At 39.1% G+C, this 16,840-nt stretch overlaps 1 protein-coding gene across 2 annotated transcripts; it reads left to right on the forward strand.

Moving 5' to 3' along the window:
- Nucleotides 1-1,443: 1,443 nt before the first annotated feature.
- Nucleotides 1,444-16,718, forward strand: prxl2b (peroxiredoxin like 2B). Of its 2 annotated transcripts, none has more exons than XM_079509382.1 (7): nucleotides 1,444-1,671; nucleotides 2,074-2,278; nucleotides 4,583-4,634; nucleotides 6,127-6,190; nucleotides 6,454-6,529; nucleotides 6,980-7,098; nucleotides 12,444-16,718. In XM_079509382.1, the coding sequence occupies exons 1-7, from the start codon at nucleotides 1,609-1,611 to the stop codon at nucleotides 12,468-12,470; spliced, it is 606 nt and encodes a 201-aa protein (XP_079365508.1). In that variant the 5' UTR covers nucleotides 1,444-1,608; the 3' UTR covers nucleotides 12,471-16,718. The 2 variants fall into 2 exon arrangements, with proteins under 2 accessions (XP_079365508.1, XP_079365509.1); XM_079509383.1 differs by having other exon boundaries at nucleotides 6,980-7,021.
- The last annotated feature ends 122 nt before the right edge of the window (nucleotides 16,719-16,840 follow it).

Raw genomic sequence — 16,840 nt, forward strand, 5'->3', positions numbered from 1 at the left:
GCAGAACTACATGTCAGGTCTGGAAACACTGTTACGGTAGACTCTAGAGCAGGGGTAGGCAACCTTAGGCACGGGTGCCAACATTGGCACAGGGGAGGGTGATCACTGGCACACTGGCATTTTCTTTTAAAATTAAATATTCCAAAAAAGTGTAGTCAGTTAAATTAAGTCCATTCACATCTACAAATGACATGATAATTTACATCCTGCACATAATTGTACATTCATTCAAACTCCTAACTCATGACTGGGGAGGGATTGGTGGGTTATTGCTGAGTTTAATGATCATTACATCCTGAAAATATTTCTAAGCTTGTTATATGTATCCTATATGGACAGTCATAATTATATGGCACACTGACTATCACACAAATGAAAACATGGCACTTCGTGTGAAAAAGGTTGCAGACCCCTATCTACTCTAGATGAATGCATTGAAAGTTTTGCTGAAATACGGTAAGTGTGCTTTTTACCCATCAAAATGAAAAGGCTTTATACAAGAACCTATATGGGGTATAAAAGCACACAATGGTAGAGATCTGTGGAGTGAGTAGGCTACTGATCTCAAGGGGACATGCAGACATAACAATACTCCATTATCTAATATAAAGAATCACTCAGAAATAATCATTATGATTTATGCCAAGCCCCCTTTTATTCACGACAATTTACTACCAGAATTTTTATACTAACAAATTTTCCATTTCACTCATTGGCTACTCTGTTAATCAAGATAGTCCAATTAAATAAAAAATTCAAAGTTGACTTTATGGGTATGGCAATAATTTAACATTAACATGAGTTTAAAATAAGTTGCTAAAAATCAATTCACAACAATTAATCTTGTCTCATTGGGGGCTGCTTAACTGTTCCTCTACAAAGACAGATGAGAGAAAACATTGATCAGTGTGTTGTAATAAGTATGTTTGAGAACCAGATCCTTGACTCATTGATTTATAATTTGTATTTATAATCTAAATCTGCAAAGTACCGGTCCGGTATAGTAACACAAAATTAGTGGAGCAAAAAACGAAATGTAGGCCTATACAAAATGCATCTCTGAAATGTTGTAGAGTAGGCCAGTTGAAATTCATTTTATTGTATGCACTTCAGTTACATAATCCCACCACTGCTGATTAGACAATAATCACCTTCACCTTTGAGCCCACGTGCCCACCATCTCTGGCCTTTTATGAAACCAGCAGTTTGGTTCTATTTAGATTTGGAGACTCATGTTGTTTTATACTGAGCATTGGCTTACATTACAGTACAGTAGTACTAGTACAGACAGTAGTACAGTAGACATGTTTGTTTACAAGTAAATCAAGGCAGAAACATTTCATTTATTTAGGCTTTGTTTGCACGTGTTCGCAAACCTCGCCTCCAGTCAGTAAAGGTCTTGTGATTGGTGGGCTTGGAACACCATCCGGACGTCAGTGTGGAGGGGGCGTGTCAACATGCAGTTGTATGATTGTGTTTTGTGTGTAGAGTTTAGCAGGAGTTGCTCCTAGTCCTCCCAACGTAAATACACAACATTCTACATATTTGGAAAATAATAACCAATTTTTAATATTGTTAGCAACATTTTTAGTTACTCATTCGGTGAATATGGCAATGTTCGACATGGCGAAAGTTGGAGCGAATGTATTGAAGAGTGCAGATACTGGAGAGGTAGGGAAGCGAGATAACGTTCATGTTCAAACATTACCTTTGTAATTGTTACATTCTGTTAATGTAATTTTCAGTTTGATCATTCTAGAACTTAAATTAAAAGTTTCCTGCTATGATAAATGGATCGTACTGTACCGTATGTTGTTAACTTGTTAATATAGCCTTTCCACCGAAAAGCAGGAAGTCACGATTCAAAGTAACTTATCTAAGTGTTATATTGGTTGCAGTTGAATGTGCCCACCGCTGGATGGCGCAATTATCATAATTATTCAGCAATTACAATAATGTTGTAGGCATGGTTTATTATGGTATTATAGGGTCTAGGTGGTTTTAATTTTTTGTGTTTGTTGATGCCTAATGTTATCTGATAAGTGTGTCAACTCTGCTCCTTTCTGTGTTCAGAGTATAGAACTGCAGTCTCTATGGCAGAACCAGACAGTGGTGCTGCTGTTCTTGCGAAGGTTCGGCTGCCAAGTATGCCGATGGATGGCATCAGAAATCAGCAAACTAGATCCAGACCTTAAGGCCAACGGTGTAGGGCTGGTGGGCATAGGACCAGAGGAGACTGGCCTCAAAGACTTCAGCGAGGGAGGGTTCTTTAAAGGAGGTATTAAGCAGCTCTGGTACCAACATGGAATGGCAAACAAACAAGTGTTACATACCATTTTAATGTGAAAAGAATTCAGATTAAACGGTATGTGAATTTTCACATGGTATGAACTTTTGTGTTTGTTTTGCACCATCAATGTAGGAGGATATGAACAGAATATGAAAAGCATAATGTACTGAAAGTTGTGAATACAATTTGAAAGGATGTTTTTCAATTACTCCTTCAAGCAGCTTTAGCAATTCCACTTATATAAATGTCAAGACTCAAACCCAGGTGGTAGGACCCATAAGCAGAACACTTGGAAATGAGAGTTGCACGATATGATCGGTAGCGCATCGAAATCGTCCGAAAAAATGCCATATCGCATTGAATCGGTCTCAAAATAATCCAGCAATAATATTTGATGACGCAATAATAATGTGACCTTCAATGACTTTGTACTTGCAGAGCAGCAGTGTTGTTTTTGTCGGCTATTTTTAAATTTAGTCTCAGTCTTAGTCCAGTTTCAATCACCGTTGTTAGTTTTTATAGTATTTAGTCGAACTCATCCTATTTTTATTTAGTCACGTTTTAGTCGACTAAAAGTCGAGCATTTTAGTCCAATAATCCGTAAATGTATTTGTCTAGTTTTGGTCAACAAAAACTGTTGACATTTTAGTCTAGTTTTAGTCTGACAATTATTTTAGCCCTTTACTTTTTTCCATCTAATCTAAAAAAAATATTTCACATAGCATTTTCTGTCATCCTTTTGATAAAAAACACAATTGTAAGAAATACATCCAGGAATGGAACATGTTTTGATTGAATCTGCAAATGTATTTGGAACCATAACCAGTCACAGAAATATCGACGCTTGCATCCTGTTTAACTACTGATCCCAGTACAGTACAACAAGACAACACCAAATGATTGAACCAATGTCCAGTTCAACCAACTGAACCCATGCAGTAGCCTACTTCCAGGGTGGTTGGTTTACCAGGCTAGTAGCCTATAGACTAACAAGACAACATTGTTCTAGTTATAGAACAATGTCCAGTTCAACTACTCTGACGTGGTTTCGTCAGATGATTCTCAACTGATTCTTGTAACTTGGGGTCACCGTTTAACAATTCAAGAGGTGCAATCAGGTGCTCTGAATTTCAGGGCTGTTATTAAGCTCAGCAGTCCATATACTGAAATAACATACTTGAACATTGACGAAGTAGAATTACAATCAGAAGAACTTTCAGAAGCATTCAACCAAGCCATTTAAATGGTGTGCCTGAATAGGAGCACAATTACCTAATTGTGCTTCAAGCGAGCATGATGGAAAACTTAATATAATGACTCACTCCCACTGGGTTAAATGGATACATAATTGCTGTCCAGTGAAAAATATGTTTTTCACACTTTTAGAGCATATCCAATCTATGCCAAAAGTCCATAATTAATTACTTCCTTTGAACGAAAACGCGATGCATGATGACGCGTCGAGGCCCGCATGAATAAACATTGTAACATGTTGACAGATTTTCAACCATTTTGGGCCAAGGTGCGCTGCTTTTCTTTTCTACCTTTCATTACACAGTAGGTTTTGACATTTTCTATGTATGAAACATAAGCTTCTGGCTAAATGTATATGTGTATGTTTCATTGTGCTGGGTGTCAACCACTTAAGTCTGGAGCTCTTTGGTGGAGCTGTTGCCCATGTAACCAGACTACAAATACGCGGTTGAAGATGGATGGATGGATGTACATATCCACATTCATGGATAAACACGCCAAAAAGAAAAGTTGATGCATTAGATACAAAAAAATAAATCACACCCGTGTGAAGTGAGGGGCGATATATTAAAGTCTAACTCATGTTGATTAGGTGATGTAATGGTGATGTAAAATGTAAACATTAAATTCTCTTTATTGTTCTACTCTTGTCCACTAGTCCCTCCCTGGCATTTTAGTATAGTTTTTATTTGTTGACGAAAACAACACTGCAGAGCATTTGGTTCCATTTGTCTCTCCAAATATATATGGTCTTATCGGGTTTGTATCTGGTCTGAGTCGTAGAGACATGCCTAATATGGGTGTATTAGTTTTGTTTATCGAAGCCTCGGTAATAGCATCCGGTCCTCTCATTAGTCAATTTTAATATAAGATGATGATAATATAGAATAAAGATGCTAGGATATAAGTGGTTAAAGAGAGAAGGTTTGGAACAAGACATGTTTGTGCTGTCTCATGAACCAGAACAGCCTATATTGTATTGATGGATTATAAGCAAACAATATTAATTCATGGTCATCTTTTTCTTATATACTGTAGCTCTTTACATTGATGAGAAGAAGAAAAGCTACAAGGATTTAGGCTTCAAAAGGTAAGCATGGCAGACCTGTGTGCGAGTTTGAAGTCAATCGGTCGGGAATCTCGAGATATGCAAGTATAGATTGATGTGCACACACACACACACACACACACACACACACACACATTCAGAGAGTTCAGTCAGACAACTCACGAATAGATTTACCAATATTTATTACAGAATGAGTAATGAGTGTGCATATGATATTTGACTTGGCGTTCGGCTCTGCTGGATTTCTCCCTGCTCGGCAAGATTGAGCAACAACATAAAACATTAAGAGCAGGGAGATAGATATACAATAACCCCCCATGGGGAACATAAATGGCAGAGCCCACCGGTGGTGCTGGGGTGGTGGTGGGAAAAAACATCACATACAACCAGGGATCATATGCAGAGGAAGGCAGGAAGAGCATGCAGACTGGTGAGCTTAAGTAGCCCGCCCAATTGGTCAGCTGACTGCCGCATCGGCGAATGACGTGAGGGTCTTGCACACACTTGTACATCCACATAGTAATGCAGCATGTTAACCCCTTGAGTATAGTATGCGCCTTTGAGCATGGCATGAACCCCCTCGAGTATGTCTGAATGAACTAACTCCGCGAGTTACGTCTCATTTATGTGATTTATAGTTAGTGTTTTAAGATTAATTCTGTATACTCCACATGACTATATAATGTACTACAGAGTATAAATCAGGACCACTTCACCACTTTTCAACCTATCTTCATATAATAAATAGATCCTCACTAATAATCATGACAAAATGGCACAATGTCTTTCTACTCGGTCTGTGTCTCATAGGAGGGCTGTGGGCAGTTCCGAAACCGTCCTCCAGTGACATCATCAATGGGTAATACAAGCTAATAGAAATTCCAGGATTTCTAGTCCTGAAAAGTTGCAATGCGAAAATGGAAGCCATCGTTCTCACGATAATGAAAATCTAAACATTTTTGTAAAAATCTTGTTTAAAAAAAATCTGCCTAATGATGATGTCACTGGAGGACGGTTTCTAAACTGCCCACAGCCCTCCTATGAGACAGATTATTAGTGAGGACCCATTATATGAAGATAGGTTGAAAAGTGGTCCTTTAAGTGTGTACTGAAGTTGAATAAAATCTGTTCCTTTTGTCAAAGCATGTTCATCAGTACAGTACTAGCCTCGGAAACCCAGACGTTTTTATTTCCAGGGAGAAAAAGTCTGGGACCGAGTCCACTTCAATTCGGCTTAGAGTAGCGCAAACGTCGATCACTCTCTGCTGGTTTCTGATCGTCTGCACCTTTGTTAAATTGACGCACACACGTACACACACACAGTCCTCTCTCTCTCTGTCCCTCAAATGAATTAGTCTCATGTCACGCAGCTGCGTCTAGATTCTCCCGGCGGATCCTTCCGGGAGCTGCCTATGCCATAGAAAGCATAGGTGGACCCCAGGCTAGTACAGTACATGCAGAAACTACACTACATGGTTTTGCATAATTCATGGCTAATGGTTTCCTCCCTCAGATACACTGCCTTAAGTGTCGTCCCAGCCTCACTGGGGAAGAAAGTACGAGATGTTATTGCCAAAGTATGTATCTTCACAACTGGGCCATTTTTCATCATGTTGAATACATTTTAGTTCTGTGTTCACATTGTTGACATGGTCAGAGAATTGGATTTTTTATTTTGTATTTATTTTTCATTTTTAGACTTAGCATTTTGCACACCTACGCTTGTAAATCTGCTATTTTTGTCCAGTGACAGCGGCAAGTATAAATCAAGCTTGAATGTACAATTGGTGAAGTAGATGAAAATGTAAAAGGCTGACTGTCACTGTCTGTATTCTTTCAGGCTAAGGCTCTAGGAATCCAGGGGAACTTCAGTGGAGATCTGCTACAAAGTGGAGGCATGCTCATTGTGGCCAAAGGTAAGTCCCAGGTGTAGTGTAGGAAGGTTGAAGTTCAACTGAGATATGCACCAGAGGAGGGATACTATCTGAGTGGTATCTTGTATATGGGGATAAACATATAGAATAGAGGTTTTGATTGTTGAAATGGTAATCAGAGTTATGCATGTGTACAAATAGTTTGAATTAATCAAAAGCAGAAAGTTCATCAGTTACATACTTATTTCTTACATTCTTTCATTTTTATTCCATGTCCGATTATGTGGATCCACATAATTTCCTAGTTGTGTTATCAAGGAAGGGAGGCAGGCTTGTTTTATTGTGGCATCTGATCTCCACTAGAGGGCACTGCAGTATTACGTTATATATTTTAGTGCCAGTTTGAATTATTGTAACGTCTCAGAGTCAAAGTTATCATCACATTACCTTAAACTAATGGAGTTTTTTTTTATATTTCTTTGCACATTGAAGGTGGGGAGAAGGTCCTGCTTCATTTTGTACAGGATTCACCAGGTGACTATGTACCTTTAGAATATATTGGCAAGGCTCTTGGTCTCTCATCCAATGCACAAGCAGGAAAGATGCCAGTGGTAAGTCACTTTATAAAGTCCCCACTGTCAAATCTCATTATTTGAGATATAGGTGCCATAGGCTGGTTAAGGTACTAATAAAGTTAGTCTGCAGTTTATCTCATGCATCAGTACCTGCAACAGCACAGAGCGGAACCATGGCTTCTGGGTATGAAATCTGCTCTTGACCTGCAGCTCAAAGATAAGAGTTGTCAAGAGACAAATGTGTAGAAATGAGGAAGCAGCCAGCAAACAATAACTGTCCTTTTCTCATGGTTTATTTACCTCTCATGGACAAGCAACGGACGCGGTTCGACCTTCCTCAGCGTTGTGTTCCTATAAACTCTGTGGTACAGGCAATATCGGCATTATCCCTTTTCAACCTGGTGTTGCTATTTTGGGCATGGCATTATTATAGGCAGATTTATTTCATTAAAACATTTTTAAATGGGCTTTCCCAAAAGCTCACAACATGTTGCATTGTGAGCTTTTATATTGGCTATTTCATCTATTTTTGTCTGCAATAGGGCATAAGTATATGGCATAACATGTACTGTACCTATCAGAGCAACTCCTGTATTGACAGTTTCAACTTTTATCCCACAAAGAAGTTTTCTTTTTCAATTCAACTCAATGCGTAGTGTCAAATCACAACAAGTTGTCTCAAGACACTTTACATGTAGAGCAGAAACCCTGCAGTCCCACAATAAGCAAGCAATTTTGCGACAGTGCGGTAACGAAAAAACTCCCCCTTAACTGGAAGAAACGTCAGGCATACCCAGACTCTGGGGTGGACGGCCCAATCCGCAGTCACAGTTGCAGTTGGAGCGGCTCCCCGGATGTCGAGTTAGTGGCAGGCCTTACTGGAGCGTGAGTCTGTACAGTGTTAATTACTATTGCACTGATGGATGGACATGAATCCACACAACCAAAGGGAGGAGGGGGGAGAGAGGAGGAGAAGAGAGGGGGAGGAGGAGAGGAGAGGAGAGGCCTTAATTATACAGTGTGAGACCGAAACTGGGAGAAGGTTCCACAGCTGCGGTGCCTGAAACTTAAATGCTATGCTTCCTGTTCTAACCGTAGATATTTCTGGATCCTCAAGCATTTTTGCATACTGTGAACGCACCAGTGTTCTAGCAGGTTTGTAAGGCTTCATGAGTTCTTTAAGATACATTGGTGCCTGACCATTAAGAGCTTTGTAGGTGAGGAGGAGAATTTTAAACTCTATTCTGTATTTAACCGAGAGCCAGTGCAGAGAGGCCAGTGAAGGAGTGATATGATCACTTCTTCTGGTTCCTGTCAGTACATGCGCAGCAGCATTCTGGACTAGCTGTAGACTGTTTAGAGACTTACGTGGGCAGCCTAATAATGAGATACAGTAGTCCAGCCTAGAAGTAACACATGCATGAACAAGCTTCTGCGTAATTTTGAGATAGAATATGCCTAACCTTGGTCAAAGGTAACTCCCAGATTCTTTACAGTGGCCCTGGAGGCCAATGTAATGCCATCTAGGCCATCTAGGTGGTCCGTGACACCGTTTCACCTGGCTTCATCGATAGATATAATTGAGTATCAATGATTGGCATTCTATGCCAAGTCCAGATTTGCCAATGTCTTATACAAAACAGATTACCACTATTATGGAATCCAGAAGAATGGCATAGATAAACTTCAACCTAGCAAACTCTCACATCATCAACATACGTTTATGTGATTCCACTAATATGTAGTATCTTACAGAGGAATTAGATGTAAATATTCACTAATAAAACCAGAAGGCTGTTTTGTTTAAATGTGTGAAACATTAAAATGAATGATGATGGGAATCAAAATGAGACCGGAATGTGGTGCACGCAATAATTGGTTCCCTGGAGTCCTTATAACAAACCAAATAGCTGAAAGCCCAGCATGGAGTCATAATGTCATAATAATTCCAGGCTATCAGTGGGTCGCTTAACAAGTGAGTGGCTTAACAAAGGTGAAATTAGTGACAGTGGAAAAGTTTAGTGGGTGATCAAAAGAAGAGTCAGTTGTTCAGTTTCTTTTTTTTTCACTTAATTTTTATTGATGAAAAGACAAGGACAACAAAAAGAAAAGACAATACAAAAAAAGAAAAAGGGAAAAAACAAAAACAAGGCTGCATTTTTCACATTACAGGATACATTCATTGAAATACTTTTTTTTTTTATTGCTAGGCTGAAAGAAGAGATCCCACTTTTCCCACTTTTTATGGAACTTATCCTCTTCTAGTCTAACACACAGTTCCTCAGTAATGTCCATCCAATGTTCTTTCGTTGGTGGGTCCTGTTGGTACCAGCGTCGTGTGATCGCTTTCTTACTTGTTGCTAAGAGGATCTTGATTCAATATTTGTATGTATTAGAACAGTTGTTCAGTTTCAATCTAATGACCGACAACTAATGGCAACCGTATGTGCTCTGGGTAGTTTCTTTCCTGTACTAGTCCCCAAGGATGTTTTACCGTCGGATCACTCACCAGACACCTACGACACATTGACCTTAGCCAGTGACATCAGAGGTCACAGATATTGTTCCAGTAACCGGACATGCTGGGGGCCCACTGGTTACTGCTTTGACCACAGAACTGTAGTTACTGCAACGGCCAGACCGATATGTCGGTCTGGCCATTGCCAGTATCTGCAATTATGCAGCCGATATGTCCCGATTTTAACCACTTTTTTCAATTTGGTGTCCTTATTTTGGGTCATTATAGACATGTGTATAATTAGAGTTAAATGTTATGTAAGGGATAATATCTGGCTAGGTGGTCACCTTCAGGGAGTGTAACCACCTCGGCTTCGCCTCGGTGGTTAAACTCCCTGTCGGTGAATTATCTCCCGACAATGACCACCTAGCCAGATATTATCCTGCTTATTACATGGCTAACTAACATAAATTAATACATTGACCCAAAACACAACAAAAAAGTATTCCATAAGTTCGCACTGGCTGCGTCTGCAGCTGCAGGGCTGGAGCACTGTCGGAAAACAAGGAAGTGAGTTGATCAAATAGAATCCATTTTCGGGTCCTGCTTCGTCTATTTCTCGCTCAAATGTTTTCAAAAACATTTTTAAGAGCAATGTTTAGCTGTAAATTACATTGTGTGTCACTAGTGTGTGTGTGTTTACATGGCTGTCATGTTGGAAACAGCAGTAAATCAAGCGGGGCGCAGCCGCGCAGCTGGTGCTCAGAGGGTTTGATTAGGCAGCGGTCAGTTATACAGCGGAGCGGTCATTATCGACACATAATTCACCGCTGAATTAAGCGATTGACCAATCAGAATCAAGCATTCAACCAAGCCATGTAATAATTTTATATAATGGACATTATTGCGACTGTAGGTCGCAGATTTCTATGAAAACCTGCGAAACCTGTCAGGCACCATATATGGCCGTCACGCTCATATATGGTGACACGCTCCATATACAGTATGGTTTTCTCCATATATGAAGATCACGACACTGACCTCATCAAACCCTGGATAGCCATACATGGAGAAGACTGGATCATCACCTAGATCTGCATATATGGAGCCGGCCAGCAACTCTACATCTCCATATATGGAGCTGAGTAGCTGACCTGTTATGACATTCCATATGTTGATCCCACCCCACCGGTCCTTCCTCTTCGATGTCTCCCTTTTGACTGATACCTGTCCATTCCAACTCTAGACAGGCCCACCCCAAAGCCGGCGAAAACTAGAGTCCTCAGCAGGCCCTACATGGGCCCTAACTGGGCTGGCCCGAGGCCCTGCCTGGCCTTACTAATTAGTATACATTTTACACCCTATCCGGCCCGAAATTGTCAATTATAAAAAGAAAAGGTCCATATGGGCATTTCCAGACCTGCTTCTCACCCTCGGGGCGTCTTACTGGTATACTTAATTTAAAATATTTATCATTTATTTTCATAATTTTATCAAAACGTTTTTTTATGTTCATTTCTAAATAAACATCAATTAAATAAGTTAAATATTCTTTGATAAAATGTTCTTTATTTTTTACATCAGTGATCTGTGATCTAGGACTCTCTAAAATCAGGGTTGACATCGGACCCAAAAATATGGCATGGGTCGGTCTCTAACAACTGCCCTGATTGGGTTCTGGCTGGGGATCTGTGATGCATGAACGTGGTTAATTTAAAGTGGCACCCACCTGGACAGGCCACAGTGAATCGTCACTTTTCGTCACTTTTACTTACGGAGCTATACAATAGTGTGACATTTGAAATTAGATAGCCCCCTCTGTGTCTGGTTATAGGAGACAGTAATGAAATGTGTGCAGTCTTGACTCTCCCAGGGTGGAATATATTTCAATGCTGTCCTTAAATGCATGGTAAAATAACTGTCTAGTAGCTTTCCACTGTTTACTGCTATTTGACCCCTATAAAACATAATAAAGAATGGTCCAGATCAAGGTGCCCTGTTGTGTTTCTATGAGATTCACTGTATTGTTTTAAAACAAAAACAGTTTTATTTCTATTTTTTTTTACATCCAACGCCTAGCTAGCTGCCCTAGTTGGCTTTAAATATGCCCTGAAGCTTTTCTTGCCAGAAGAAATTGCAGAGGAAATAATGAGGCTACAGGTTTTACTGAAAGTGAACTCCTGAAGCTGGACACAGGGGCGAGAGCTTTGGAGACACCATAGTGGGAGCTGTTTCATTCAATAAACTCTATTTACGAGGCCTCCACTCATACACATTTCAGTCTCATGTCACGTGACATACAAGAGAACATAAAAGGGAAATTAAAACGCCTTTAACCTCATGAACCTTAACGTCCATATTCTGTGAAAAGGTTCGGCCCAAAGTAGCGTGTAGTATAGTTGTGTATATTCGTACGTCTCTTAATGTTTCGATGAATTGAAAATGGTGGGCCCTATTGTAAACAAGTGTAATGCTTTATGGTGTCCACTCAGTTAACAGTTTTTGTATTGAGTTGTACTTGAAATGTACTGTAATTCTGCAAACTATCATTATACTGACATCAATGAATTTACTCGCTGGTACATTTCACCACATTTGATTTTTGATTGATTAACCCAACAATAATTACATTTTGTAGTGAGACGTCGTATATTGACAGTCTTCTTCCCGACAGCAAATCATTGCTCAGCTGAAAAGTAGCAAAAAGCAGATCTACAAGCTCAAAACGGGTCACGATGCAACGTGTTGATCTTGTAGCTCGGCTATTTTTGCTATGTTTGTGTGACACTAGTGTGACGAAGTAGGGCATTAATTTACGTAAAAAGTTGAAATATGGAAATAAGAGGTTTCTGCCCGACAGAAACTACATATATCATAGATTTGTAGCTCAAACTCAATCAACCTTTTGTTCTGTTCCCTGCAGTGCAATGATGATGTTTGTACATTATGATCTATGCTCTATGGACACCTGCTGCCATCCTTGGAGAAGTTGGAATAGACAACTAGAAGCTCAAACAACAAGTCATAAAAGTATGTTTGAGTTTGATAGGATTGTGTTGCACTACATTTATTAAATCAACCTGCGCTACCATCACGTTTTGATTACTTATAATGACCTTTTGTGATAATATATGTATGTGGTATGCCTGAAATGCCTAAAATTATTGCTTTGATAGATTTTTGAAAATCTGAATCTCTAATGTTGACTATTATTAAATGTATTACTTGAATTACATCTGATCTGAATTACAAACTGATTTGATCATATATCTATTTAAATTGTCTATGTTTGTCAATGTGTAAATTCTACAAATTATTTTGTTAGATAAATACTACAAAGAAAAATATATATCACAAAATGCCTGACAGTATGGAAAGGAACAGATCACACAGTAGAAATGAGGCTGCCAATACAGTAATACAATTACAATATTGTATTTTAATTGTACAAGATTATAATGAAACATTCAAAAGATACATTTGAGATCATAGTATTTCTAATGACAATAATTACATATTTATGTCACAAAAATAGCTGTCAGTCTAGATAATTACATAGCAGCATGAACATTGATATACCATATTTTACTTATGAATTTCTGCAAAGCAATGAGTTTATTGTATAAATATTCATGTACTGTAGAGTGTAGATAAATAACATTTCTCTGGTTTGGTGGTTATATGTGTGCTATGACAATGGCAGTAACATGTTTACATTTTATACAGTACACAATTTCACTTTTCACCACAGAGTTATAAAGCTAGAACAAAGGTAAGAAACGTTTCTTACCCGATTTGAATTCATGTGCAAGTACTGAACATGTAGCATTTCTCTACAACATCACATCGTACGTTACGCACACATTATACAGTGTGTTAGAAGTCATTTTGAACAGTTTCCTCATTTTAGGGAAAACTAGAGAAAATATAAAAAGGCCAAACTGCTTCTCTTAAAATATTGTAGCCTAACTATGTTGCATCCTTAGTAGGGCTGGGTGATATGGACAAAATCAAATATCGGGTCAAAGAGTAGACACATCTGACCTGAAGAAAACTGAGATTAAAGAAGTAAAAAGTAGATCGGCACACTATAGCTCCCTTTGCCAATATTTCATTTCACAGTTACAGAGAGTGACGTTTTCGAGCCCATGCTCTTCTTCAGACTAAATGGACATGACATGGTGAACTAGACCCCCTACAATGTATCTTGGGTTTACACCCAACAACACAACAAATTAAATAGATTTAAGAGAATCCTGAGTATCCTATGGTACTGTGCAAGGTTGTCAATATTACAATGTTGGATTGATGATGTACCATCTGTCTCAAGTTGTCTCCACAATGTTCTGCAACTGCTTCCGCTAGAACAGCTCACACATGTTCTCCATGGAGACATGGATGGATTTGTCTTAGTCATGGGATTAATACCGGTGTGTGCAGTCTACATAAATCAAAGCATAATACAACAATCAATATTGCACGTGAGAATGAAGCACAGTGTACCGCCTCCAAGTATCTGAACAAACATCAAGCTGGGTCCAGCTATACCCTCTATGAAATTGGACCGACTGTTTGGCACCGTTCCAGGGCCTGACCGCGAATTTGGAAACAAATTAATGAATTTGTAACGTATTAGGCTAATCCCATTTCAGATTATCTGTGTTTTGAAATCATGTTAGAGCGCTTATCTCCTACAGTGGTGCAGACCGTGTGTGCACATTTTATGTGCGTGCCGTGCCGTGCAGTGCTTGTGCAATGCGTAGGTTGGCTCCAGCTGTGGTTCCGGAATGTGTTTGGGGCCCTGAGGTGGTCTCAGGCCCAGGAGCTAGCCCACAGACTCGGGATCCGGTCATCCGACTTGAGGTTCTTTTTCAGATACTTACTGTAGAGAGGACTTTGGGCGGGAACCCCTTTTGGTGTTTTAAGCATTGTGTTATACTTTAGCTATTGAAAAATAGCAGATCTACAAGCTCATAGTGCGCCACCAAGTGGCGCGCTACGAGCTTGTAGGTCGTGTAGATTTTTGGAAAAATCGTGAAAATATTTATTTCAGAAAAAGGATTTCGATTTTTTTTTAATTTGACTGTGCTTCATTTCATATGCTTTGATCGAATTTCATGTAGATTGCACTACACATGTGTTAGTCACAAGACTATAAGATTGTGTGTACTTAGATGGAGACTATGTCATTTCCATTTAGTCTGAAGAGGAGTATGGGCTCGGAATGACTCTCTGTAACTGCAAAATAATAAAATGGCAAAAGGGAGTTACAGTTTGCAGAAATACTTTTTAGACCTCAAATCAAATTTCACAACATTCTCGAACCGAACACATCAATATCAATCTTGTGACGGTAATATCTTATTGTGACATTGTATATGTGCTATTTCACTATTTCTGTCCATTTTGTATAAGTATAAAATAAAGCTTAAGTGATTAAAACCAGGACACTCTTGCCTTATCATGATGTGATATCCAAAATCCTAGATGATACTATCATATTTTTTTCTCCTCTTTAACTGTTTTGGCAACATACTATTTATATACATACAGTATATTCCATGTCAAACAGTCCTTAGTACCTTAGTAACAGGGTATCGTATTTTCCTTGTACTGTATGATAAAACAGTTTTTGCCAGTAGGTTAAGTAAATAGGCTGATAATGTGAAATATGTAAATATACGCTTCAATGTGCACATTCAATTCTGAAATCTCTGAGACCTAACAGTCGTGTTCATTTTCCACAATTAATTGTGAACGTGACCAGTGACGGAACAAACATTCAATACTAGCCACATAAGGGTTTTCTCGCTGTCTCTCAAAAGCCCTCTCTTCCATCCCAAAAACCCAAGACACTGGTAGCAGAGACAGTAGCAGCTTGATTGAACATTTAGTCCACTTGGCTCCTCCGCCATCTCCTCAGTGTTCTGCCCTTTCGTTCTGCTGTCATTACTTGTTAATCAGAGATAGAAAATAACAGTACTGGCCCTGGCCCAAGCCAGCTATATAATGACAAGCCCCATTCCCAATAGTTTACAGCGGCCACATACATGCTGCATGTAATCTTTTCATCTATACTGTACCACACTGATCAATGAGAGATGAGGAGGTATTCTAATTCATACAGTATGCCGGCTGTCCAATCGTGGTTCTTTTCATCCCTACATTCAACCTATAATTGGTGTTGCCCTAAGGGGTGTGGGTCTCATGTAATTATGCTGGAGCCCAAAGACAGCCTCTCAGGAGATCCTGTGGCAAAAAAATAGTCTTGTTCCATAAAAAAATATATTTATAAGCGTTTGTGGGATACAACTACTTTTTGATGGAGAAAACGTGATCACGTAGCTTGAACTAGCGAGGTATTTGATATCAATGTCAGAACAGGTAGAAATTATTTTGTAGAAGCCCTGATCCCCTCAAAGTCCTGTGTGCAGGCTTTTAATTTATGGAGTGGGAATGATGAGGCACTATAAACCACCTGTGTCTGGCAGGTTTTCCCCTAATTCAAGCAAAACGCTGTCTTGTCTTTTAGGAGTGTAAGCCAGATTAAGACATGTGAGAGACACGTGCAGTATTACCACTCTGTCCGTTTAGGCTGCTGGTGGTGACATCATAAACAGGATGTCCAGGCACTGTTCCCAATTATAGCCATTTAGGCATGTGTCCTGTAAATGTGAGCATACTAAGAATAGCCTACTCGGTTGAACATGTCTATCTATATCATCTATCATTATGGTTAATATGTACACAATTTGGGTTGATCACATGTCATATATTGGCTTTTCCTTTTAAGCTTCGGGTTCTTTCTACAACTTTGTGTATTACTGAAACATGCTTTCCTGAAAATGACTGCCCACAGTGCCCAGTTTAGAATACACATAATTGCCGAAAAACTAAAAAAGGACTCAACCAGAAACAAATCCATGGCGTCTGACATAAATGACTAAGGAGCTTTGTACATTTCAAATCCACTCCCTAGCTGTAAAAAATATTGTAAGCTGTCAGTTTTACATTAAGGTTACACTTAAAGCCGCAAAGATTTAACAGTCTTAGAGTCTTCAGGTAAAGTGTTTCATTTAACAGTAAATGACAAAATCACAGAGAGTGACTAATTCTTCTCTAGCCCTACTTTGGTAAAGAGCTAAGAGCATTCATTTATTTCATACTTGAAGTCAGAAGATTGTTCACTGTTCCGAATTCTTTTTTTTTTGTGGCACAATGTTTAAAAAAAGAAAAACAATAATATCACAGAAAAAGATACCGAGGCAATTTACTGCCAAATGGCAATGAATCAGCACAAGAGATTATTTTCAGGGATTC

Source organism: Electrona antarctica (genome assembly GCF_951216825.1).
Source record: "Electrona antarctica genome assembly, chromosome: 9".
NCBI lineage: Eukaryota > Metazoa > Chordata > Actinopteri > Myctophiformes > Myctophidae > Electrona > Electrona antarctica.

Coding starts and splice junctions, on each gene's coding strand:
- prxl2b (XM_079509382.1), top strand. CDS start 1,609: ATGGCAATGTTCGACATGGCGAAAGTTGGAGCGAATGTATTGAAGAGT. Junction 6,191..6,453: donor TACGAGATGTTATTGCCAAA/GTATGTATCTTC, acceptor GTATTCTTTCAG/GCTAAGGCTCTAGGAATCCA. Junction 6,530..6,979: donor CATGCTCATTGTGGCCAAAG/GTAAGTCCCAGG, acceptor TGCACATTGAAG/GTGGGGAGAAGGTCCTGCTT.